At 43.6% G+C, this 27,336-nt stretch overlaps 1 protein-coding gene across 6 annotated transcripts in view; it reads left to right on the top strand.

Moving 5' to 3' along the window:
* Positions 1 to 27,336, top strand: part of LOC140493806 (nipped-B-like protein) — a 523,989-nt gene that overhangs the window by 235,814 nt on the left and 260,839 nt on the right. For all 6 annotated transcript variants that reach the window (XM_072592747.1, XM_072592718.1, XM_072592708.1 and 3 more), the window contains 2 exons: positions 14,497 to 14,600; positions 16,883 to 16,969. In XM_072592747.1, coding sequence (XP_072448848.1) covers positions 14,497 to 14,600; positions 16,883 to 16,969 — 191 coding nt within the window. The remainder of the gene's footprint in view (positions 1 to 14,496; positions 14,601 to 16,882; positions 16,970 to 27,336) is intronic.

Genomic DNA, 27,336 nt, shown 5'->3' with positions numbered 1-27,336 from the left:
TTACGCTCTACCTGCTTCCGGGTCTCGGCTGCCTCTCTGGTCGTCGTCACTTCCCCCTACTGCTCCCGCTCTTTCTGTGAAGAGAGAGTGAAAAAAAACACCGCTGCCCGCTACCCGTAAGTACTTTTAAAACAAACAGTCTTACCTTAGCTGCTGCTCGCACTCAAAATGACCGTTAGCGTCGAAGGGTAAGTATTTATACTCACTGCTTTCCTTCCCGGCTGCCTCTCTGGTCGTCGTCACTTCCCCCTACTGCTCCCGCTCTTTCTTAGCTGCTGCTCGCACTCAGTTTAAATCATAGGACACAGAATTTATAGCAAAAGTTTAGTATGATGCAGCTGAAGTGATATATTGAAAAAGATCTGGATTGTTTGTGAAATCTCTCATCTTTTAGAAGATAGTGAGGAAAGAAATCAATCCGACACTAAAGTTGAGAACAGAAGTGAGTCAAACAATCGGGAGAAAGTGAGGACTGCAAATGCTGGGGATCAGAGCTTAAAAATGTGTTGCTGGAAAAGCGCAGCAGGTCAGGCACATCAAAAGAGAAGGAGAATCGATGTTTCGGGCATAAGCCCTTCAGGAACAATCAAACAATTGGGGCAGGCAGGGACAAAGCAAAGAACAAAGAAGGGCTGATTAAATTAAACTGCATTTATTTCAATGCAAGGGGCCTAACAGGAAGGCAGATGAACTCAGGGCATGGTTAGGAAATGGGACTGGGATATCATAGCAATTACAGAAACGTGGCTCAGGGATAGACAGGACTGGCAGCTTAATGTTCCACGATACAGATGCTATAGGAAAGACAGAAAGGGAGGCAAGAGAGGAGGAGAATGGCATTTTGATAAGGGACAGCATTACAGCTGTACTGAAGGAGGATATTCCCGGAAAAATATCCGGGGAAGTTATTTGGGTTGAACTGAGAAATAAGGAAGGGATGATCACTTTATTGGGATTGTATTATCTACCCCCTAATAGTCAGGGAAATTGAGAAACAAATTTTGTAAAGCAATCTTAGTTATCTGTAAGAATAATAAGGTGGTTATGGTTGGGATTTTAACTTTCCAAACATAGACTGGTACTGCCATAGTGTTAAGGGTTTAAATGGAGAGGAATTTATTAAGTGTGTACAAGAAAATTTTCTGATTCAGTAAGTGGATGTACCTACTAGAGAAGGTGCAAAACTTGATCTATTCTTGGGAAATAAGGCAGGGCAGGTGACTGAGGCGTCAGTGGGGTAGCACTTTAGGGCCAGCGACCATAATTCTCTTAGTTTTAAAATAGTGATGGAAAAGGACAGACCAGATCTAAAAGTTGAAGTTCTAAATTGGAGAAAGGCCAATTTAACATTATTAGGCAAGAACTTTCAAAAGCTGATTGGGGGCAGATGTTTGCAGATAAAGGGACGACTAGCTATGAAGAGAGGTTGAGTAGGTTAGATTTGTTTTCGTTAGAAAAAAGGAGATTGAGGGGCAACCTGATTGAAGTCCACAAAATCATGAAGGGTATAGACAGGGTAGGTAGAGATGAGCTTTTCCCCAGGGTGAGGGATTCAGTAATGAGAGGTCACGCTTTCAAGATAAGAGATGAAAAGTTTAAGGGGCACACATGCGGCAAGTACTTTGCATCGAGGGTGGTCAGTGCCTGGAACGTGTTGCCAGCAGAGGTAGTAGAGGCAGGCATGGTAAATTCATTTAAGATGCGTCTGGACATATGCAGGAGTAGGTGGGGAGCAGAGGGATACAGATGCTTAGGAATTGGGTGACAGGTTCAGACAGTGGATTTGGATTGGCTCAGGCTTGGAGGGCCAAAGGGCCTGTTCCTGGGCTGTATGTATTTTTTGTTCTTTGTTACCTCAGAGTACAGTGGGATCTTGATCAGATAGGCCAATGGGCTGAGAAGTGGCAGATAGAGTTTAATTAAGGTAAATATGAAGTGCTGCATTTTAGGAAAGCAAATAGAACATTACAGCGTAGTACAGGCTCTTCGGCCCTCGATGTTGCACCGACCTGTTATACCAATCTGAAGCCCATCTAACCTACACTATTCCATGTACATCCATATACTTGTCTAATCACGACTTAAATGTACTTAAATTTGGCAAATCTACTACCGTTGCAGGCAAAGCATTCCATATCCTGACTACTCTGAGTAAAGAAACTACCTCTGACATCTGTCCTATATCTATCACCCCTCAATTTAAAGCTATGCCCCCTCGTGCTCGCCATCACTTTGAAAAAGGCTCTCCCTGTCCACCCTATCTAACCCTCTGATTATCTTATATGTCTCTATTAAGTCACCTCTCAACCTTCTTCTTTCTAATGAAAACAGCTTCAAGTCCCTCAGCATTTCCTTGTTAAGACCTTCCCTCCAAACCAGGCAACATCCTGGTAAATCTCCTCTGCACCCTTTCCAAAGCTTCCACATCCTCCTCATAATGCGGTGACCAGGACTGTACACCATATTCCAGATGCGGCCGCACCAGAGTTTTGTACAGCTGTAGCATAACCTCATGGTTCCGGTACTTGATTCCTCTATTAATAAAAGCTAAAACACTGTATGCCCTCTCTCACTGTAGACCTCTCTGCTCATCTACACTACCAAGAATCTTACCATTAGCCCAGTACTTTGCTTTCCGGTTACTCCGACCAAAGTGAATCACCTCACACTAGTCCACATTAAACTCCATTTGCCACCTCTCAGCCCAGCTCTGCAGCTTATCTACCCTTCTACATCCTCATCCAGGTCGTTGATAAAAAATGACAAATAGCAGTGGACCCAACACCGACCCTTGCGGTACACCACTAGTAACTGGACTCCAGGATGAACATTTCCCATCAATCACCACCCTCTGTCGTCTTTCAGCAAGCCAATTGCTGATCCAAATGCTATATCTCCCACAATCCCATTCCTCCGCATTTTGTACAATAGCCTACTGTGGGGAACCTTATCGAACGCCTTGCTGAAATCCAAGTATACCACATCAACCGGTTTACTCTCATCTACCTGTTTGGTCACCTTCTTAAAGAACTCAATAAGGTTTGTGAGGCACGACCTACCCTTCACAAAACGTGCTGACTGTCCCTAATCAAATTATTCTTTTCTAGACGATTATAAATCCTATCTCTTATAACCTTTTCCAACACTTTACCGACAACTGAAGTAAGGCTCACTGGTCTATAATCACCAGGGTTGTCTCTACTCCCCTTCTTGAACAGGGGAACCACATTTGCTATCCTCCAGTCTTCTGGCACTATTCCTGTAGACAATGACGATTTAAAGATCAATGCCAAAGGCTCGGCAACCTCCTCCCTGGCTTCCCAGGGTATCCTGGGATAAATCCTGTCCGGCCTAGGGGACTTATCTATTTTCAAACTCTGCAGGATTTCTACTACCTCTAGGTGTGATTTGAGGTTCACAAGGAAGTCTAGTAGCTTGTATCTCAGTAATCTCCTCGACAATATTGTCGTTTTCTAGTGTGAATACTGTCGAAAATATTCATTTAGTGCTTCCCCTATCTCCTCTGACTCCACACACAACTTCCCACTGCTATCCTTGATTCACCCTAATCTTACTCTCGTCATTCTTTTATTCCTTAACTACCTATAGAAAGCCTTAGGATTAACCCTGATCCTATCCGCCAACAACTTTTCATGTCTCCTCCTGGCTCTTCTGAGCTCTCTCTTTAGATCTTTCCTGGCTACCTTGTAACCCTCAAGTGCCTTAACTGAGCTTTCACATCTCATCCTAACATAAGCCGCCTTCCTCCTCTTGACCAAAGATTCCACTTCCTTCATAAATCACGGCTCCCGCGCTCTAAAGCTTCCTCCCTGCCTGACAGGTACATACTTGTCTAGGACACAGTAGCTTTTCCTTGAATAAGCTCCACATTTCTAACGTGCCCATCCCCTGCAGTTTCCTTCCCCATCCTATGCTTCCTAAATCTTGCCTAATTGCATCGTAATTGCCCTTCCCCCAGCTGTAACTCTTGCCCAGTGGTATACACCTATCCCTTTCTATCACTAAAGTAAACATAACAGAATTGTGATCGCTCTCACCAAACTGCTCACCTACTTCCAAGTCTAACACCTGGCCGGGCTCATTATCCAGTACCAAATCTAATGTGGCTTCGCCCCTTGTTGGCCTGTGTATATACTGTGTCAGGAAGCCCTCCTGTACACATTGGACAAAAACTGACCCATCTATAGAACTCGTACTATAGTGTTCCCAGTCAATATTTGGAAAGTTGAAGTCTCCCATGACAACCACCCTGTGCCTCTCACTCCTGTCGAGAATCATCTTTGCTATCCTTTCCTCTACATCTCTGGAACTATTCGGGGGGCCTATAGAAAACTCCCAACAGGGTGACCTCTCCTTCCCTGTTTCTAACTTCAACCCATACAACCTCAGTTGACGAGTCCCCAAATATCCTTTCTGCACCTGTAATACTGTCCTTGACCAACAATGCCACACCTCCCCCTCGTTTACCATCTTCTCTGTTCTTGCTGAAACATCTAAATCCTGGAACCTGCAACAACCATTCCTCTCCCTGCTCTAACCATGTCTCCCAAATGTTCACAACATCGAAGTCCCAGGTACCCATGCTGCAAATTCACCCACCTTATTCCGGATGCTTCTGGCATTGAAGTAGATACACTTCAAACCAATTTCTTGCTTGCTGGTGCCATCTTGCATCCCTGAAACTTGATTTTGGATCTCCTTACTCTCAACCTTTTCTATACTCGAACTACACTTTTTTGGTTCTCATCCCCTGCTGGATTAGTTTAAACCCACCCCAATAGCCTTAGCAAATTCCACCCCCCCCCCCCCCAGGATATTGGTACCCCTCTAGTTCAGACGAAGACCATCCTGCTTGTAGAGGTCCCACTTACCCCAGAAAGAGCCCCAAGAATCCAAAACCCTCAGTCCTGCACCATCCCTGTAGCCACGTGTTCAACTCCTCCCTCTCCCTATTCCTCGCCTCACCAGCGCGTGGTACGGGCAACAAACCAGAGACAACAACTCTGTTTGTCCTAGCTCTAAGCTTCCATCCGAGCTCCCTGAATTTCTGCCTTAAATCTCCAACTCTCTTCCTACCTATGTCGTTGGTGCCTATGTGGACCACGACTTGAGGCTGCTCCCCCTCCCCCTTTAGGATCCCAGAAACATGATCAGAGACATCACGGACCCTGGCACCTGGGAGGCAACACACCAATCGTGAGTCCATCTCGTCCCCACAGAACCTCCTATCTGTCCCCCTAACTATGGAGTCCCAATGACTACTGCTCTGCTCCTCTTCCCCTTTCCATTCTGAGCAGCAGGGACTTTGTGCCAGAGCCCTGTACCCCACTGCTTTCCCCAGGTAAGTCACTTCCCCCCCCTCCCCCCCCCCCCCCCCCGACACACACACACACACACCAGTATCCAAAATGGTATACTATTGTTGAGGCGAATACCCACAGGGGATCTCTGCATTGCTTGCCGGTTCCCTTTCTGTCCACTGACTGTAACCCATTTGCCTTTTTCTTGTACCTTAGGAGTGACTACTTCCCTGTAACTCCTCTCTATAACCCCCTCTACCTCCCGAATGATCCGAAGTTCCTCCAGCTCCAGTTCCCTAACACGGTTTTCAAGGAGCTGGAGTTGGGTGCACTTCCCACAGATGTAGTCAGCAGGGACACTAGTGGTGACCCTTACCTCCCACATTCTGCAGGAGGAGCATTCAACTGCCCTAGTCTCCATTCCCACTATTCTAAATTCCCAAAGAGACTGTTGAAAAAATAAGGAATAAAAACAAACTCGTTACCTTACCAATCTGGCACACAGGTCCTTTTTTTTGGTTAGAGGAGAAGGATGGGTGGGAGACACTACCCAAGTAGTGTTTCAGGTAACGCAACCACACAGATATGACTTCCCAGAAGTCCTTTGCTCCTCCCTCTCACTTCTCGGCAAATGGAGGCCTGACTCCCGAGGTAAGTCCCTTTTAATGCGGGAAACCGCATCCTTCCCGGCAGCCCTCGCTTCACCACTCCTCCTCTCCTCGCCGCTCTGGCAAAATGGAGCAAAATCTTCGCAGGACTCATACACCTTAATGGTAAGGTCCTTGGGAGTGTTGCTGAACAAAAGGACCTTGGAGTGTAGGTTCATAGCTCCTTGAACGTGGAGTCGCAGATAGTTAGGTTAGTGAAGGTGGTGTTTGGTATACTTTCGTTTATCAGTCAGAGTATTGAGTACAGGAGTTGGGAGGTGAGGTTGCAGATGTATAGGACATTGGTTAGGCCACTGTTGGAATATTGTGTGCAATTCTGGTCACTTTCCTATCAGAAGGATGTTGTGAAACTTGAAAGGGTTCAGAAAAGGTTTACAAGGATGTTGCCAGGGTTGGAGGATTTGAATAGGTTGGAGCTGTTTTCCCTGGTGCATCGGAGGCTGAGGGGTCACCTTTATAAGAAGTTTATAAAATTATGAGGGGCATGGATAGGATAAATAGACAAAGTCTCTTCCCTGGGATGGGGGGGGTTCCAGAAATCGAGGGCATAGGTTTAGGGTGTGAAGGGAAAGATATAAAAGAGACCTAAGGGACAATTTTTTCACGGAGAGGGTGATACGTGTATGGAGTTGCCAGAGGATGGGGTGGAGGCTGGTACAATTGCAACATTTAAAAGACATCTGGATGAGTATTCGAATAGGAAGGGTTTGGAGGAATATGGGCCAGGTGCTGGCAAGTGGGACTAGATTGGGTTGGGATATCTGGTTGGCATGGACGGGTTGGACTGAAGGGTCTGTTTCTGTGCTGTGCATCTCTATGACCCTTTGGTGGTAAGGCCTGCATTCAGTCCCACTGGTTCTGGAGGTAGGGCATTAAGTGTTTGAATAAGTTAATTTCAGTATTTGTCTTTAGATCAAGTAAGTGAAGGGTAATGCAGGCATGATCAGTAACAGAAGCAATTCCTGACTGGTTACAGCTCTTCTGCTACTGAGTCGGATAAAGGACAATATGAGGACACAGTCTTCGAGATGGGTGAATATAAAAGTGAGGAAGCAATATAGCCAAGAGAAATAGGTGGGCGGCATGGTGGCACAGTAGTTAGCACTGCTGCCTCACAGCACCAGAGACCTGGGTTCAATTCCCACCTCAGGCAACTGTCTATGTGGAGTTTGCACATTCTCCCAGTGTCTGCATGGGTTTCCTCCCACAACCACAAAGATGTGCAGGTCAGGTGAATTGGCCATGCTAAATTGCCCATAGCGTTAGGTGAAGGGGTAAATGTAGGGGAATGGGTCTGGGTGGGTTGCTCTTCGGAGGGTCGGTGTAGACTTGTTGGACCGAAGGGCCTGCTTCCACACTAAGTAATCTTAAAAAATAAAAGTAAGTAATCTAAAATAGATGAAAGAAGAATATTTTGAGATCAGTTAGGATGGGAGTCCAATGTTACTAGTTTATCAGTGAATTAACAGATAAGAGATAGTTTTCAGTGAAGTTGAGCTTAAAGATGAAGATGACTTCAAAACTACAAAAAGGGTGCTATGTTAAATCATTAACCTGTGATGATGGGGTGGGTGCAAGGTGCAGTGTGGCAGCAGAGGCAGCTTCACAATATTTAAGAAATCCAGCGGTTTGTTGCCTCCAGAGAAGAGAGTAGTACGAATGGGCCAGATTTGTTTAAGGAGATGTTTTGGGTAGCTTTGAGGTGACTGGTAACATGATAGGTGATTTTGACTGAGGGGAGAAAAGTTAGTATTTGGTAATTGACACTTGAGCAAAGTAGGTCTGGGATCTTTAGAAACCAATTATTTAGTTCTTTTCCCGCGGTTTTGCGCACGAGATGCAATTTGCACACACCAACTTCTGCAAGCAAAGTTTATTAAAGCTTGTACAAGCTAGGTGACCCCCTTTGACCTTCTTCAAAGGTGGAGTCAAAGTGAGGCCCTGAACAAAGAAATTCCATCCCCTTTATACAGGTCAGTTGGCCATCCTTACAGATACTCTGGCCACTCCCCCACAGTCACATAGCATTCAAGGTGAAAGTGCATACTGCAGATGCTGGAGATCAGAGTCCAGGTCAGAGTGGTGCTGGAAAAACAGCAGGTCAGGCTGCATCTGAGGAGCAGGAAAATTGTCGTTTTGGGCAAAAGCCCTTCATTTGGAAAGGGCTTTTGCCCGAAACGTCAATTTTCCTGCTCGGATGCTGCCTGACCTGTGCTTTTCCAGCACCATTCTAATCTGGACATGCCACTCAAGGCAACCTCCAGTCACTCAGTAAGGTTACCTCCGGTAAGATGAGATCATCTGTGAAGATAATGTAAATGCTCTAACCCTGGGGAATCGTTACTAAGGCGATTTCCTGACTCGGTGATTCCCTAAGACAATGCAGCTGTTACATACCTAGTTTCAGGGAATGATTTATGAAAGTATTTCTGAATGGAAGAGATTCAATGATAGTTTAATTTGATAACAGTAGGGGAATAGTAGCAATTGGGGTGTGGGTGATTCGCATTCTTGCATGATTATTGACCCCACCCACTTCCAGAATGTTCACTCAGTGCAGTCTAACTCTTTAATATTACATCAATGTCCAGAGAGAGATTCCCATTCAAGCTTTTAACATTACAAAGTCATACCTGTAAGAACAAGTTCAAGAAAGGTGGGGTTGTTGAGTACCATATGATGAGATCCACAGTTCCTTGAAAGTAGCAATGCAAGTGGATAAGGTGGGTCAGACGACATATGGTATGCTTACCATCATTGGTTGCAGCACAGAATATGAACATTAACAAGTTGTGACAGTTGTACAGAACTTTAGTGAGGCCACATTTGGCGTATTTCATGTAGTTCTGGTTGCCCTATGACCAGAAGGATGTGGAGGCTTTGGAAGGGGTACCGAAAAGGATTGCTAGGATATTGCTGGTTTGGAGGGTGTTGGCTAAGAGGAGAGATTGGAAAAACTTGGTTTATTTTCACTTGAACATCAGAGGCTGAGGGGGTGACCTGAGACAGCCTTACAAAATTGAGGCATAGCTAGAACAGAGAGTCTGAATTTTTTTCCCAGGATAGGAGTGTCAATTGCTCGGGGACATGAGGTCAAAGAGGGAGAGTTTGGGGCAGATGTGAGAGGCCAGTTTATTACACAGGACAGGGTGGTACGTGCCTGTAATGCACTGTCAGAGGATGGGTAGAAGCAAGTACATAGAAACATTTAAGAGGCAACTTGACAAAATGCTTGAATAGGCAAGGAAGAGAGGGATACAGACTGCATAGAGGCAAAAGATTTTTAGTTTAGAAAGGTGTCACGTGTTGATGCTCAAGCCCACACTGAAAGGTGAGCTGAAAAGCCTGTTAATGTGCTGTACTGTTCTTTGAGACTGGAATATCGGAAGAGGTGTAGGCCATCGGCCCTTGAGCCTCCTCTGTCATTCAGGCTTGATTCAAAAATCCTCACTTCCACATTCCTACTCTTTTTCTCCATATCCCTTGAATCCCCTAACTGAACAAGAAACAATCCATTTCGATCTGAAATATACTTGTACCCCATGCCACAGCGCCCTATGGCAAGGATTTCCAGCATTTTGTACAGTTTTACCATAATATCCTTTTTGCATTCTATACCCATGCCAATGCGACAGCATTCCATATGTCATCTTTACAACCTTATTTCCTTCTACTACTTTTAGGGACACTTGCACACTTCATGTACCCCTTATCGTTTGACCTCCCTGAATGCATTACCTCATTTTTATCAAAGTGAGCTTCATCTCTGACTTAGCTGCTCATTCCACCAATCCATCCGTACCATTTTGGAGCTTAAAACTATTTCTTTACTATCCACTACACGACTAATTTTTGTGTTGTCTGCAAGTTTTCTAACTGTACCCTGCACATTCAAATCCAAATTGTTAATTGTATAACGCCACACTGAATCCTGCAGAATACCACTTGAAACAACTTTCCATTCGCAAGGGCAGCTATCAATCATTACCCTTTGTTTCCTGTTAGTAAGCTAACTTTGGATCCATTTCAACGCATTGACCTACATCCCATGGATTTTTACTTTTTGACTAATCTGCCATGTGGAATGTTGTCAAATGCCTTACTAAAATTCATGAAGACAACATTCACTGCACTGCACTCATTGATTTTCCTTGTCACTTCCTCAAAGAGCTCAATCAAATCTGTAAGCCATGACCTTCCCTTGATGAAGCCAGTGCTGACTGTCGCTGTCCATGCTTTGGGTTTACCCAATTTCTGACTATTTATACTAACAATTTGCCCACCACAAAGTAAAACTAACAGGCCAATAATTGGCATTTCATTTGGACTACTTTTGAACCAAATTTGCATTCTTCTGTGCCTCACCTCACCTATCTCGAGTGAAGATTGGAAAAAAGTCCTCAGAGCATTTTCTCCTGACTCTCTTCAATGTCCTCGGGAACAATCAATCCAGCCATGACGACTTGTTCAATTTCAAGGATTCTTACTCCTATCACACATACTTTCTTGTTATAGTTATTTTGTCTACTATTTTACAATGCTTCTCCTGGATTACTATATCCACATCGTCCCTTTCCATTGTGACAAAAAATTAATTTAAATTTCTTCCCATTTCTTCTACATCCTCACACAAGTTCTCCTCTTCATCTCTGATCAATCCCACATTTTCCTTAATTATACTTTTGCTTTTTCTATGTTCGTGAAACGCGTTTGAGTTTTCCTTTATCTTATCTGTAAATAATTTTTCATTTTCTGGATTAGTGGTGCTGGAAGAGTACAGCAGTTCAGGCAGCATCCAAGGAGCTTCGAAATCGACGTTTCGGGCAAAAGCCCTTCATCAGGAATAATTTTTCATACCCTCTTTTTGATTACCTTCTTTCTTTTTTACTTGATCCCTGTACTTTATATACTTTATCTGCAGTGTTGAGTTTTTTTGTGATTATTGTAAGCTTTCTTCTTCTGTTTAATCTTCCTGTGTTTTCTTGGACAACTATGGGGCTCTAGAGTTGGCAGTACCATTCTTATTTTTGGAGACGATATGTCTGCTTTGTGCTCTAATTATCTCAGTTTTTAGTGCCTCTCACTGGTTTATCCTTTAGCAGTCCTGCCCAGTCCAGCTGAGCCAAATGGATTTGCAAAATTTACCTTCTCTCTCCCCACTCTCAGTTTAAAACTTTTCCTCCTGATTTATCTCTGACCTTTTCCATAATGATACTACATCTAACCGAACTGTCGTCAACATCCCCGATTATGGTCACCCACTGTCACTTCATCTTGTCACTTTTTTGAAATTTCCTGAATACAGTGCATGAATTTTTCACCCTCAATGCCCCTTATATTGTTTGAAAACTAGTTAATATTGGGTGATTCAGCTTCCTACTATTAGTGCCTCTTATTTTATAGGAATAAACTTGATTTTAAATCTCCCTCTTGCTATTTGAGAACCTGTCATATATGTTTAGTAGTTTGACTGTCACTTTTTATTCCTCAACTCAACTGATTTGTTCACCCATTTAATATCATTGTTCTCATAACTGTAATTGATATTTTAGCCAATGCTGTGACACCCCCTCTTTTTAGTTTGTCACCCACATTATCCTGCCTGAAAACTCTATATCCAGGGATATTGAGATGATTTGCCCCTCCTTTAACCAGGTTTCCATTACAGCAATGACATCGTGTTGCTGTGTACCTGTCTGTGCCCCCTTAGTTCACCTGCCTTTCAACATCTCAACCCTGTTAATTTCCTTTGGATGCTTTTTACTCCTTATTTCTTTGTCTTTCCGAGTTCATCACTAATGTTCTACCTTCCTTTTCCTGATCTGAATCTGACCCATCTAAGCCTATACTTTAGTCCCAATTCCCCTGCCATGCGAGCTTAAAACCTCACCAATTGTAATAGCTCTATATGGCTCCATATAAATGCAGCCTCATGGTACTTAAGGCATACCATCAGTGCTGTTTGAATTCTTCACATCAGCTGGGACGACAGGCTTCCTAACACCAACCTCTCTAAAGCAGCCAACAGTACCATGATCTAGGCAATGATCATCCAAAACACAGCTCCCCTTGTGCCAGCCATGTGCTTAAGATGCTTGAGTTTCAACTGTCAAAGCAAATGTCTTCACTGCGCTCCAGGAAGCCACCTGAATGAGAGGAGGGCAGCACGGTGGCTCAATGGTTAGCACTGCTGCCTCACAGTGCCAGGGACCCGGCTCAATTCCCGCCTCTGGCAACTGTCTGTGTGGAGTTTGCACATTCTCCCCGTGTCTGCATGGGTTTCCTCTGGGTGCCCCGGTTTCCTCCCACAGTCCAAAGATGTGCAGGTCAGGTGAATAGGCCATGCTAAATTGCCCAGTGTTGGGTGCATTAGTCAGGGGTGAATGTAGGGGAATGGGTCTGGGTGGATTGCTCTTTGGAGGGTCGGTGTGGACTTTTTGGGCCAAAGGGGTTGTTTTCACACTGTAGGGAATCTAAAAAATCTAATCCTAAAAGATTTTAAAACACTCTCTCTGAAGGCTTCCCTCAAGAAATGCAATATAGATGTCAATGCCTGGTGGACTCTAGTTCAGACGAATATGACTTGGAGGGGTACAATTCTTCAAGAGGAAGTATGGAAAATTGAACCAGAGAAAGGAATGGCAACAATATCAAGGCAAACACCATTTTTACCCCTCAGAACCACTTACCAAATACGTGGTCAGAGATGCGGCTCTAGGATTGTACTTGTCAACCACACAAGGGCCTGCAGAACTGATGACTGGGGACACAGAATTTCCAAGGTGGACATTCATACTTGGTCACGAATAATTGCTGATAACAACCCTTTCCTGTTAATATCTTGAAGACTTCGATCCGATCATCCCTTAACCTATGAAATTCTAGAGAAAACAGGCCTAATTTGTATAATCTCTCCTCATAACTTAATCCCTGAAGCCTAGGTATCTTTCTTGAAAACTTGCACTGTATTCCCTCCAAAGCTGATACATCCTTCCTAAGGTGTGGAGCCCAAATCAGCTCACTACTCCCAAATTTGGTACCAGAGTTTTATACAGCTGCAGCATAACTTCTATGACCTTATACTCCAGACCTCTAGATCTCAAGGCCAGCACTTCATTAGCTGCCTTGATTATTTTCTGTACCTGTTTATGGCATTTTAAAGATCAATGTACCAGAACCTCCAAGTCTCTTTTGGGCATTCTCTGTTAATTTCATATTAACTAGAAGTTACCCTATTCTATGTTTTGTTTTGGTCCAAAATGGACAGCCTCTTACTTGCTTATGTTGAACTCCAGCTGCTGCAATTTTGCCCATTTACCTAGTCAGTCAGTGTCCCTTTGTAATTTTATGCTATCATCTCCATTTTCCATAATGCCATCTAACTTTGTCATCAACACATTTGAATATATGCCTTTCTATGCCATTATTTAAGTTGTTAATAAATAAGTTGTACAGATCCTTTTGGGGCACCACTCGTCACATCCTGAAATTTGAGTAACTACCCATTATCCCTACTTTGTCACTTGTCACTCGATCAATTTCCGAAGCATAACTGTGATTTGTCCTCTAATCCATTGGCAACTATTTCAGTTCGTAGTCTCTTAAGTGGGACTTTATCAAATGACTTCTGGAAGTCCTTATCAACAACATCCACAGACATTCCCCTGTCCATGACCTTAGTTACCTCTTTCAAAAAATAGTCAGGCATGACTTACCTGTCATAAATCCCTGCTGAGTCTCCCTGATTAACTGAAATTTTCGAGGTGTTCAGTTACTCTATCCTTGATTATAGATGGCAACAATTTCCCCATCAAAGATGTTGGGCTAACGAATCTGTGATTCTCTGGATTTTCTCTTCTGCCCTTAAGTGGAATAATGTGCAATTTTCTGGCCCAACAGGGGATGACTCCTATATCTCGGGAACTCTGAAAGATTATAATTAGGGCAGCTACAATGTGCTAACTTAATTTCATTAACATCTTCAGATAGAAGCTGCCAGGATCTGGGGTTTTGACACTCTTTAATTCCATTAGTTTCCTTGTTATTGATGTTTTACTTATTATTGAGAGGTTGAATGGATTAGTGAGAAGGGACTGTTAGTTTTGACGTTGTTTGTGACCTCTGGTGCATTGGTACCAACTGATCTGACTAACTTAGTTGGGGTAGAGACTTCGCTGGGAACTGGAGAATATTAAATTAAAATAGCTGGGGGAAAGCAGATATGGAGAATATATTGAGCTGGGGTAGAAGCTGCATGAAATTGGACATAAGAGAAAACTGAAGCTCACAGGTACTGAGAGAATAGTGTTAAGGAAGTCCTGTCCTAGACTTTTGTGAACCAATTTGCATCCACAAGCTTGCTGTAGCAAGAGCCACAGTTACAAGCTGAATAAAGATCAGTTAAAGAGTGGTATGTGGCCAAGACACTTTTATGGAAATTGGTTTAGGATCTTGCAAGTATAATTGACAGTTGCTTTTTGTCAATATGATTGCCATTCTTTCCTTAGGTGAAGATGATGAGTTACCTCAAGAGTTGTTATTAGGCAAACAACAGCTCAATGAATTAAGCAGTGAATCTGCCAAGATCAAAGCTATGGGCATCATGGACCGGGTATGTACTATATTCTAAATGCCTTGGAAGGAAAGGTTGGAGACAACTGTGATGGAAGAGATGCACTGATGATCAATCCCCCAGTTGCAACATGTGTAAATATGTTGATTCAGTTTCCAAAATGGTCAACTGTGTCTCTCTTGTCCTATTGTCTAGAATTAGACTTTCTTTGATAAATTTAAAATAACCTGTTAATTAAAAACACAACTTGCTTTTAAAGCAAGTGGCCAACATTGGTTAACATCTAAGCTAACATATGGAATTAAAGCTATTCCCCTTAATCTCAAATACACATAACACGAATGTCAAATTTTTGCGAAGTCTTATTTTAAGACCAGAGGAGATAAACAATATACTCCCCTGCCAACCCTGGTTCACCAAGGGTCGATACAGGGTTAACCGATGGCTTTTCATAACTGCTAGGTTTCCTGCCGACTAAACTGAATCACTGATTGCAGAAGACTGATGGGAGGTGTCCAGTGCTGATTTAACATAACCTGGATTCATGTCGTTGAAAATGTCACATTCCTTTCAGTTTTTACAAAGAAGTCGAACTAAGTAACATTCAACTCATTTCACTACACGCAATGGCAGGCAATGACCATCTCCAGTAAGAGATAATTGAACACTGCCCCTCGACATTTGGTGACTTTATCATTACTGAATCCCCACTGTCAACATCCTACGGGTTACCATTGACCAGAAACCCAGCTGGACTCACCATATAAATACATGGGTTGCAAAACTCGGTCAGAGGCTATGCATACTGCAGCAATTAATTTGCAGTATAACTTCCCAAAGCTACACTGCGCAAGACTAGAATGTGATGGAATACCCTCCACTTGCCTGGATGCGTGCAGCTCGAACAACTCTCAGTAATCTTGCCACACTCCAACTTAAAACAGCCTGCTTGATTGGCACCATGTCACAAATATCCGCTCTTCCCACCACCATACTTAGTAAAAAGCAGTGTGTACTACCTATAAGATGCACTGTAGAAATTTACCAAAGATCTACCAAAAATTTACCTCACTTTCCATACCCATGACTACTTTCGTCTGGAAGCATGAGAGCACCACCACTTGCAAGTTCCCCTCTAAGCCACTCACCAGCCTGACTCTGATATTATCCATCTAGCTACAGCAGATGTACTGCAGTGGTTCAAGCAAACAGCTAGGCATGGGCAATAATATCTGACCCAGCAAACAACGCCAACATCCCAGGAGTGAATTTTAAAAAAAACAGCATTTAGAAACTCTTGTCACATTCCCAGGAATTTGTTACTGAGAATTTTAGGAGAGAGGTTTACAGCTTTTATGGTGTTTAATTTACTTGCCACTATAAAACACAATTCTGTTTAGTCAGGGTTGCTAGGCAACTATTAGGATAGAGGTTTCCATGTTTTCTCGTAATTCAAGCAATACGCCTCATTATTGGTTAGCTGTTTTCTCCAGCAGGTGGCTCAGATAAAACTGTTGACCTCGCTCCTTGATAATACCCCCTTTTAATGCAGAATACTTTAAAACCATTCTGTATTCCTCAATTTTCACATGTCTTGAAGTATAAATATGTATTCCCAACAAATTTCACTTCTGTAAATCAGACAGTGGGTTAACAGTCCAGCTGAAGGATATACTTGTTGATGTTCGTATCCAACTATGCATGTGGACAAGAGGCTGCCAAATCTGTGGTAGTATTTATATTCTAAAGATGTCTCCTTAATTTGGACCACTGTTCAGCACTACAGAAGTGCTACACAGTCGTAAAAGCATGTGTCAGGAATGTTTCCAATTCTTGTTCAATGAAGAAAAGTTCTAGTTATACTTAATGCACACATTGATTCTTCATGGAATGTTGTTGCTAGGTGAAGGATATTTGAAACCAATTCTATGGAAACTCTGAATTGGCCATAACTGATGCGTACCGAGTGGCCCAACTTTGAATCTGGCATTAGCTTGGTGGCTCATGCCTGAGCACTCGTCTGATCCAACAATGGGGGTTTTGAGTATACCTGGAACTTTTATGCTATCATTTCTTATGTGATGTAGTGGGTGTGGGCAAGGGATGTAAATTACATCACTAGATACCAGTTTTTTTTTAAACACCACTGTCCTCAGAAATTGCTGTATGAAGGCAAATGTGGTTCACAGGTGACCATTAGTATGCCAGATAATAGTCTGATAATTTACTTTCTCTGTTCATTATTTGTAGCTGCTATCGGAGTCATATTTCTACCAAAATGTTGCTCTTAGGCATTTCGCACTTTCTTCCTTTATTGACAGCTTCCAACGGACAAGATGGTGAAAGTGTTAAGTATCTTGGAAAAGAACATACAGGATGGGGCCAAGCTTTCCACTTTGTTCAACCATGTGAGTTTTAAAGCACGTGTATGCATCTTATTAAATTCTTTTATAAGATAATGGTTATGATGTGGAGATCGAACCCCTCTGCTAATTAAAACTAACATCCCAGAAAAGCTCACTTTGCCTCATAATCTGCAAAAATTGTGAGAGTGATTTCCACTATTTTAAAGAAAAAGTAACAATTTATTTTTCTAATGCATAAGAGTGAACACTAAACAAAAACTCTTAACAAACCCGATCCCCCCCTTTATCTTAATTAATCAGTATCTGACCCCCAAGTCTTTGAAAATACTGCTACAATAACACAATTATTAATGATGTTGAGGAAGTGCCGATGTTGGACTAGGGTGGGCAAGGTTAAAAATCTCTCAACACCAGGTTATAGTCCAACAGGCTTATTTGAAAATACTAGCTTTCGGAGCACTGCTCCTTCGTCAGGTGGCTAGTGGGTCAGGATCTTGACACACGCAATTTATAGCACAAGATCATAATGTCATGCAGGTTATATTGATATATTGATGAAACCTAGATTGCTGTTAAGTCTTTCATCTTTTAGAATGGATTGCAGGTTTTGATTCATTAATATGTAAATCCCAGAACTACTTTCAAGTCACATTCATGTCTTATGGACTTATAACTTAGGATTTTATTTAAAAAGGTAACATCTCCGTTCAGACAATGCATTAAAGGTTTAAAGTTAGACTCTGTCTCTATTCCAATCTTGAGTCAGACTTTATTAAACTTTAAATTAACATAACCTCTCAAAGTCCATACAGTCTCTTCTGCTGTCTTCCTTCTGGTCTTCTGAATCTGCTGTTAGCTTCTGACCTCCCGATTTGCTGTCTTCTCCCTGGGTTTTCTTCTATGGTTTTTTTTACTGCGAGTGTCTTCCTATAAAATTCCCTGATACACACTTTCGATTCTGCAATCCTCAGTTTCTCTAAAGAGACCTGGGAGTGCAGGTTCATAGCTCCTTGAAAGTGGAGTCGCAGGTAATAGGATAGTGAAGGTGGTGTTTGGTTTGCTTTTCTTTATTGGTCAGAGCATTGAATATAGGAGTTGGGAGTCATGTTGCAGCTATACAGGACATTGATTAGGCCACTTTTGGAATATTGTGTGAAATTCTGGTCTTCCTCCTATTGGGATGATGTTGTGAAGCTTGAAAGGGTTCAGAAAACATTTACAAAGATGTTGCCAGGATTGGAAGGTTTGAGCTTTTGGAGAGGGTGAAGAAGCTGGGGTTGTTTGCCCTGGAAAGTCTACTTCAAAGACTGCAATTTCCCCTCCCATCTGGTGGTTGATGTCCTCCAGTGCATCTCATCCACTTTCTGCACCTCCGCCCTCGAACCCCACTCTTCCAACTGCAACAAGTACAAAACCCCCTGGTTTCACCTTCCACCCCACCAACCTCCAGATACATTGTATCATCCTCTGCCATTTCTGCCACCTACAAACAGGCCCCACCACCAGTGATATATTTCCTTCCCCACCCCCTACCTGCATTCCAAAAAGACGATTCCCTCCGTGACTCTTTTGTCAGGTCTATTTCCCCTCCCCCCACACAATCACTACCAACCTACCTTCACCTCCTGGCACCTTGCCCTGCCGTGGTAACAATTGTAAAACCTGTGCTCACACCTCCCCCCTCACCTTCGTCCAAGGCCCCAAAAGAGCCTTCCACATCAGTCAGAGATTTATCTACACTTCCACACACGTCATTTACTGTATCCATTGCTCCTGAGGTGGTCTCCTCTACGTTTTGGAGAGACAGGATGCCTACTTGTGGAATGCTTCAGAGAACATCTCCAGGACACACGCATGAAGCAACCCCACTGCCTCGTGGCCAAAACTCCTACCCCCCATTGACATGCAGTCCTGGGCTGCCTCCATTGCCAAACCCTTACCTCCTGCCGCCTGAAGGCAAAATGCCTCATCTTCCGCCTTGGGACCCTCCAACCATGTGGGATTGGTGTGGATTTTACCAGTTTCTTCATTTCTTCGCCGCCCCCCCCCCCCCTACCCACCTTATCGCAAATCCAACCTTCCAACTCAACTCCACCCTCTTGAAGTGTCCACCTTATCCGCTCCACCCTCCCCTCTGACCGGTCGCCATTACCCCCATCTTCATCTACATATCACACTCTCTTAGCTATCTTTCCCCCAGCCCCACCCCATCTCCCATTTATCTCTCAGCTTTCCCCACCCCCCCACCCCCCACCCCCCAAGCCTCATTCCTGATGAAGGGCTTACGCCTGAAACGTCGATTCTCCTCAGGTGCTGCCTGAGCAGCTGTGCTTTTTCAGCACCACACACTCGACTCTGATATCCATCATCTGCAGTCCTCACTTTCTCCCACAATGGAACAGACAATACTGGATTTAGTGTTGTGCAATGAGGTAGACTTGATAAGGGAGCTAAAAGTGAAGAAACCCTTGGAGGTCAGTGAACATCCCATGGTTGAAGTTACTGTGCTATTTAAGAGGGAAAAGATAGAGGTAACAGTATTACAGCTGAATAAAGGCAACTGCAAAGGCATGATGAAGGAGCTGGGTAGAATTGACTGGGAGAGGAGCCTTGCAGGAAAGACACTGGAACAGCAATGGTAGGAGTTTCTGGGAGTAATTTCAGAGGGACAGCAGGGGTCCATCCCATGGAAAAAGAAGCACAGTACAGGGGGGAGGAGGCGGCAACCATGGCTGACTAGGGAAGTGAGAGATCGCATAAGAACAAAAGAAAAAGCATATAATGTGGTGAAGGGCAGTGGGAAAGCAGAGGATTGGGAAGCTTGCAAACAACAGAGGGCAACAAAAAAAATTTAAATATGAGGGAAAGCTAACCAGTAATGTAAAGGAAGGCTGTAAGAGTCCCTTTAGATACATAAAGGGCAAAAGAGGCAAAAAGTGGACTTTGGGCCAGTGGAAAATGATGCTGGAGAGATCACGGGGAACAAGAAAATGGCTGAGGAACTGAATAATTACTTTGCATTAGTCTTGGTGGTGGAAGATATGAGTGATATCCCAAAAATTTGTGTGAGAGCCAGCAGAGCTGAGTAATAATGGGGCCAACACCAAGGAGAAGGTGCTAGAAAAACTGAATAGCCTGAAGGTGCATAAGTTGAAACATACAGAATACTGAATGGCCTGAACAGAATGGATGTTGGCAGGATGTTTCCATTGGTAGGAGAGACTATACCCAAGCGCACAGCCTTAGAGTGAAAGGAATGCTTTTTAGAACAGAGATGAGGAGAAACCTCCTCGGCCAGAGTGTGGTGAATCTACGGAATTAGTGGCACAGAAGGCTGTGGAGGCCAGATCATTGAATATATTTAAGACAGAGGTAGATAGGTTCTTGATTGTCATGAGGATCAAGAGTAATGGGGAGGAAGTGGGAGAATGGGATTGAAAAACCTATTAGCCGTGATTGAATGGCGGAGCAGACTTGATGGTCTAATTTCTGCTCCTATGTCTTATATGGTCTTTTAGATATGACTCTGCCAAGGGGAGATTTCACACTAACTTTTTTGCCCTAATCAAAGCATACATGGATGCTAGAGTTCCTAAAATAAAAGTAGAAGGTGCTGGAGAAACTTAACAAGTTAGCCAGCATCTGTGGAGAAGAAACTGTTAATAAGACCATAAGACATAAGAGTGGAAGTACGGCCATTCGGCCCATCGGATCCACTCCGCCATTCAATCATGGCTGATGGGCACTTCAACTCCACTTACCCGCATTCTCCCCGTAGCACTTAATTCCCCGAGACAACAAGAATCTATCAATCTCTGCCTTGAAGACATTTAGCGTCCAGGCCTCCACTGCACTCTGTGGCAATGAATTCCACAGGCCCACCACTCTCTGGCTGAAGAAACGTCTCCGCATTTCTGTTCTGAAATGACCCCCTCTAATTCTAAGTCTGTGTCCACGGGTCCTAGTCTGCTCACCTAACGGAAACAATTTCCTAGCATCCACCCTTTCCAAGCCGTGTATTATCTTGTACGTCTCTATTAAGTCTCCCCTTAATCTTCTAAACTCCAATGAGTACAATCCCAGGATCCTCAGCCGTTCCTCATATGTTAGACCTACCATTCCAGGGATCATCCGTGTGAATCTCCGCTGGACATGTTCCAGTGCCAGTATGTCGTTCCTGAGGTGTGGGGACCAAAACTGGACACAGTACTCCAAATGCGGCCTAACCAGAGCTTTATAAAGTCTCAGTAGCACAACGGTGCTTTTATATTCCAGCCCTCTTGAGATAAGTGACAACATTGCATTCGCTTTCTTAATCACGGACTCAACCTGCAAGTTGACCTTTAGAGAATCCTCGACGAGCACTCCCAGATCCCTTTGTACTTTGGCTTTACGAATTTTCTCACCGTTTAGAAAGTAGTCTGTGCTTCTTTTCTTTTTGCCAAAGTGCAAGACCTCGCATTTGTTCACATTGAATTCCATCAGCTATTTCCTAGACAACTCTTCCAAACTGTCTAGATCCTTTTGCAGCCTCCCCACTTCCTCAGTACTACCTGCCTGTCCACCAGACTTCGTATTATCTGCAAACTTTGCTAGAATTTCCCCAGTCCCTTCATCCAGATCGTTAATATATAATGCGAACCGCTGTGGCCCCAACAATGAACCCTGCGGGACACCGCTCGTCACCGGCTGCCATTCCGAAAAAGAACCTTTTATCCCAACTCTCTGCCTCTGTCAGACAGCCAATCCTCAATCCATCCCAGTAGCTCACCTTGAACACCATGGGCCCTCACCTTGCTCAGCAGCCTCCTGTGAGGCACCTTATCAAAGGCCTTTTGGAAGTCCAGATAGACCACATCCACTGGGTTTCCCTGGTCTAACCTACTTGTCACCTCTTCAAAGAATACCAACAGGTTTGTCAGGCATGACCTCCCCTTACTAAATCCATGTTGACTTGTTCTAATCAGACTCTGCTCTTCTAAGAATTTAGAAACCTCATCCTTAATGATGGATTCTAGAATTTTACCAACAGCCAAGGTTAGGCTAATTGGCCTATAATTTTCCATCTTTTAATGTTGCGTGGCCAATTCTCTCTTCCATTTTACTGAGTTACTCTGCTTCTCTTGTAAGATTTTTTAAAAGTTTCACCACCAAACTGTAACTTATTCTGAAATTCAAGAAACTCTGACTTCCAAAAACCGAGCACTTTGGATAAAGGATTGTGCTCCTGTGTGTTCAAAGTTGAGATGCTTTTGCGCAGGAGAAATGCAGTTTTGTCATCACATCTAACACTTGAACGGTTAAGTATGTGGATCCAGTCTTTTCAGTTTTGTCAGTCAACTTCAAAGTTTTTCAGGGTGAAAAGTGATAGGACAGTTAAACATAGGGGAGGTGCCGGAGATCTGGAGGGTTGGTCATGTTGTCTCCCAGTACAAGAATGGTAGTAGGGATATTCCAGGTAACTACAGACCATGAGCCTGACATCGGTGGTGGGAAAGTTGCTGGAGAAGGTACTGAGGGATAAAATCTATTTATGTTTGAAAAAGAATGGGCTTATCAGTGATAGGCAATATGGTTTTGTGCGGGGGAGATCGTGCCATACCAACTTAAGAGAGATCTTTGAGGAAGTGACCCAAGTTGATAGATGAAGGAAGGGCTGAAGAGTTCTTTCATCTTTTAGAATAGTTTGCAGGTTTCGGTTCATTAAAAATAATTCTGGGATTTACATATTAAGTCACATTTTCAAGATAACTTAAGATTTTATTTTAAAATATCTCAGCTCAGACAATGTATTGAAGCTCAGAGGTTAGTCTGTCTGTATCCCAATTTTGAGACAGACTGGTTCTGTTTCCAAAGTAGGCATTTATATAATGTTACATGGATTGATGAAGTAATATATTTGGGTGGTTGCATTACCTGAAAAACTAACTTAAATAGTGTCTCCCATCCACCACCCTCCTCCTAACCCAAAGCAAAAGGTTCTGTGTGCCAGGTTAGTAAGGTAATTTTTTATACAGTCTCTGGGAAATTAGAACAGTGGGAATGGTGGTTATGGCAGTTGAATATTCCTCCTGTAGAATGTGGGAGGTAAGGGTCACCACTTGTGTCCTTGCTGACTTCATCAGTGGGAAGTGCACCCAACTCCAGCTTCTCGAAAATGTGTTGGAGAACTGGAGCTGGATGAACTTCGGATCATCCGGGAGACAGGGTTATTGAGAGGAGTTGCAAGGAGGTAGTAACCTACCTCAGGTACAAGAAAGAGGCAGATGGGTTACAGTCAGGGGATGGAAAGGGAACTGTCGGGCAGTGCAGGGAGCCCCTCTGGCTGATCTCCTCAATAACGAGCATACTGTTTTGGATATTTTTGGTGTGTGGCAAAGGGGTGGGGTCAATTACTAGGGATAAGCCCGCATGGAGTACAGGTCTCTGGCACAGAATCTGTTCCTGTTGCTGAGAAGGGAAGGGGGAGAGGAGCAGAGCATTATTCATTGGGGACTCCATAGTTAGGGGGATAGATAGGTTCCATGGGAACGAGAGTGTGTCTCAGTTGGTGCGTTGCCTCCCAGATGCCAGGGTCCGTGATGTCTCTGATCGTGTTTTTGGGATCCTTGAGAGAGAGGGGGAGCAGACCCAAGTCGTGGTCCACATAGGCACCACTGACATAGGTAGGAAAAGGGATGGGGATTTAAGACAGAAATTCAGGGAGTGAGAGTGGAAGCTTAGAGCTAGAACAAACAGTTTTAATCTTTGGTTTGTTGCCTGTGCCGTGCGCTAGCAAGGCGAGGAATGGGGAGAAAAAAGACTTGAACACGTGGCTACAGGGATGGTGCAAGAGGGAGGGTTTTGGATACCTGGATATTTGGGCTCATTCTAGGATAGGTGGGACTCTATAAAAAGGAAAGTCTTCACCTGAACCAGAGAGATACCAATATCTTTTGGGGGGGGGGGGGGAAGAGATTTGCTAAACTAGGAGATTTAAACTAAATCAGCAGGGGGGTGGGAACCTAAATTGTAGTTCCAGTGTCCAGGAGATTGAGTGTAGTGAGGTCAGAAATGAGGGTCAAGGTTGCAAGAGTTCACCAGCAAGCAGGAAGGTGGTTTGAAGTGTGTCTACTTCAATGCCAGGAGCATCTGGAATAAGGTGGGTGAATTTGCAGCATGGGTTGGTACTTGGCACTTTGATGCTGTGGCCATTTCGAAGACATGGATAGAGCAGAGACAGGAATGGTTGATGCCGGCTCTAGGATTTAGATGTTTTGGTAAGAACAGAGAAGATGGTAAAAGAGGGGGTAGTATGGCATTGTTCGTCAAGGACAGTATTATGGTGGCTGAAAGGACATTTGAGGACTCATCTACTGAGGTAGTATGGTCTTGAGGTTAGAAACAGTAAAGGAGAGGTCACTCTGTTGGGAGCTTTCCATAGGCCTCCAAACAGTTCCAGAGATGTAGAGGAAAGGATAGCAAAGATAATTCTGGACAGGAGCAAGAGTTACAGGATAGTTGTTATGGGAGCTTTAACTTTCCAAACATTAACTGGAAATACTGTAGTTCCAGTATTTTAGATGGGTCAGGTTTTGTCCAGTGTGTGCAAGAGCGTTTCCAGACACAGTAATTAGCCAACATGGGATAATGCCACATTGGATTTGGTACTAAGTAATGAATCTGGCCAGGTGATAGATTTGGGAGTAGGTGAGTACTTTGGTGATAGTGACCACAATTTGATTATGTTTACTTTTGCGATGGAAAGGAATAGGTATATAATACAGGGCAAGAGTTATAGCAGGAGGGAAGACAATTATGATGTGATTAGGCATGATTTAGGATGCATAGGATGGGGAAGGAAACTGCAGGGGATGGGCACAATTGAAATGTGGAGCTCATTCAAGGAACAACTAGTGCGTGTCCTTGAGAAGTATGTACCTGTCAGGCAAGGAGGAAGTGTTCGAGTGAGGGATCTGTGGTTTACTAAAGAAGTTTAGTCTCTTATCAAGAGGAAGAAGGAGGCTTATGTTAGGATGAGGTGTGGCTCAGTTAGGGCACGTGAGAGTTACAAGTTAGCTCTATCTTTCAGTCTTTCTTGGCTAAGAGGAGCCAGGAGGGGACATGAGAGGTAATTGGCAGATAGCATCAAAGAAAACCCTAGAGCTTTCTATACATATATCAGGAGTAAAAGAAAAGACGAGAGAAAGATTTGGGCCAATTACAAATAGTATTGGGAAGTTGTGCGTGAGTCCAAGGAGATAGGGGAAGTGCTAAATGAATATTTTTCGTCAGTATTCTGACTGGAAAAAGACAATGTTGTCGAGAATACTGAGAAGCAGGCTACTAGACTCGGCGGGATTGAGAATCACACGGAGGAAGTGTTAGCAATTCTGGAAAGTGTGAAAATAGATAAGTCCCCTAGGCCAGATGGGATTATTCCTAGGATTCTCTGGAAAGCCAGGGAGGGAATTGCAGTGCCTTTGGCTTTGATCTTTATGTTGTCTTGTCTACAGGAATAGTGCCAGAAGACTGGAGGGTAGCAGTCCCTTTGTTGTCCCTTTGTTCAAGAAGGGGAGTAGAGACAACCCTGGTAATTATGGACCAGTGAGCTTACTTTGCTTGTGGGTAGACTATTAGAAAAGGTTATAAGATAAAGGATTTATAATCATCTTTAGAAGAATAAATTGATTAGGGATGATCAACATTTTTGTGGAGGGTAGGGCATGCCTCACGCCTTACAAACCTTGTTGAGTTTAGGTGTAGGTTTGCTCGCTGAGCTGTAGGTTTGATATCCAGACGTTTCATTACCTGGCTAGGTAACATCAGTGGTGACCTCCAAGTGAAGCAAAGCTGTTGTCTCCTGCTTTCTATTTATATGTTTGTCCTGGATGGGGTTCCTACAGTTTTTGGTGATGTCATTTCCTGTTCGTTTTCTGAGGGGTTGATAGATGGTATCTAGGTGTGTGTGTGTGGCGTTGTGGTTGGAGTGCCAGGCCTCTAGGAGTTCTCTGGCATGTCTTTGCTTAGTCTGTCCCAGGATAGATGTGTTGTCCCAGTCGAAATGGTGTTTTTTTTCCTCCGTGTGTTGGGCTACGAGGGAGAGAGGGTAGTGTCTTTTTGTGGCTAGCTGGTGTTTGTGTGTCCTGGTGGCTAACTTTCTCCCTGTTTGTCCTACGTAGTGTTTGTGGCAGTCCTTGCATGGAATTTTATAGATGACATTGGTTTTGTCCGTGGGTTGTACTGGGTCTTTTAAGTTAGTTTTTGTTTGAGAGTGTTGGTGGGTTTGTGTGCTACCAGGATTCTGAGGGGTCTTAGCAGTCTGGCTGTCATTTCTGAAATTACTTTGATGTATGGTAAGGTGGTTAGGGTTTCTGGTTGTGTTAGGTCTGCTTGTCGTGGTTTGTTTTTGTGGAATCTGCGGACTGTATTTTTTGAGTATCTGTTCTTCTTGAGTATGTTATATAGGTGGTTCTCCTCTGTTTTCCGAAGTTCGTCTGTGCTGCAGTGTGAAGTGGTTCGTTGGAATAGTGTTCTGATACAGCTTAGTTTGTGTGTGTTGGGATGGTTGCTGGTGTAGTTAAGTATTTGGTCAGTGTTTGTCGGTTCTTTGAGAAGGTGTCCAAACAGGTGGATGAGGCTAAATCGGTTGATGTGGTGTATATAGGTTTCAGTAAGGCATTGGATAGGGTTCCCCATGGTAGGCTATTGCACAAAATAGAGGCATGGGATATTGAGGGTGATTTAGCAGTTTAGATCAGAAATTGGTCAGCTGAAAGAAGGCGGTGGTGGTTGATGGGAAATGTTCATCCTGGAGTTTCGTTACTGGTGGTGTAATACAAGGATCTGTTTTGGGACCACTGCTGCTTGTCATTTTTATAAATGACCTGGGCGAGGGTATAGAAGGATGGGTTAATAAATTTGCAGATGACAATAAGGTCGATGGAGTTGAGGATAGTGTCGAAAGATATTGCAGGTTACAGAGGGACATAGATAAGCTGCAGAGCTGGCTGAGAGGTGGCAAATGGAGTTTAAGGCAGTGGTTCACTTTGGAAGGAGCAACAGGAATGCAAAATACTGAGTTAATAGTAAGATTATTAGTAGTGTTGATGAGTAGAGAGATCTCTGTCCATGTACGTGGATCCCTGAAAGTTGCCACCCAGGTTGATAGGGTTGTTAAGAAGGCATACGGTGTGTTCGCTTCCTTTGATAGAAGGATTGAGTTTCAGAGCCACTAGGTCATGCTGCAGCTGTACAGAACTCTGCTGTGGCCGTACCTGGAGTATTGTGTACAGTTCTGGTCACCGCATTATAGGAAGGATGTGGAAGCTCTGGAAAGGGTGCAGAGGAGATTTACTAAGATTTTGCCTTGTATGGAAGGGAAGGTCTTATGAGGAAAGGCTGAGGGACTTGAGGCTGTTTTTGTTAGA

This window comes from Chiloscyllium punctatum, chromosome 2, assembly GCF_047496795.1.
Source record: "Chiloscyllium punctatum isolate Juve2018m chromosome 2, sChiPun1.3, whole genome shotgun sequence".
Lineage (NCBI taxonomy): Eukaryota > Metazoa > Chordata > Chondrichthyes > Orectolobiformes > Hemiscylliidae > Chiloscyllium > Chiloscyllium punctatum.
The sequence above is the reverse complement of the archived record's forward strand: the minus strand, read 5'-3'. Positions and strand labels throughout refer to the sequence as shown.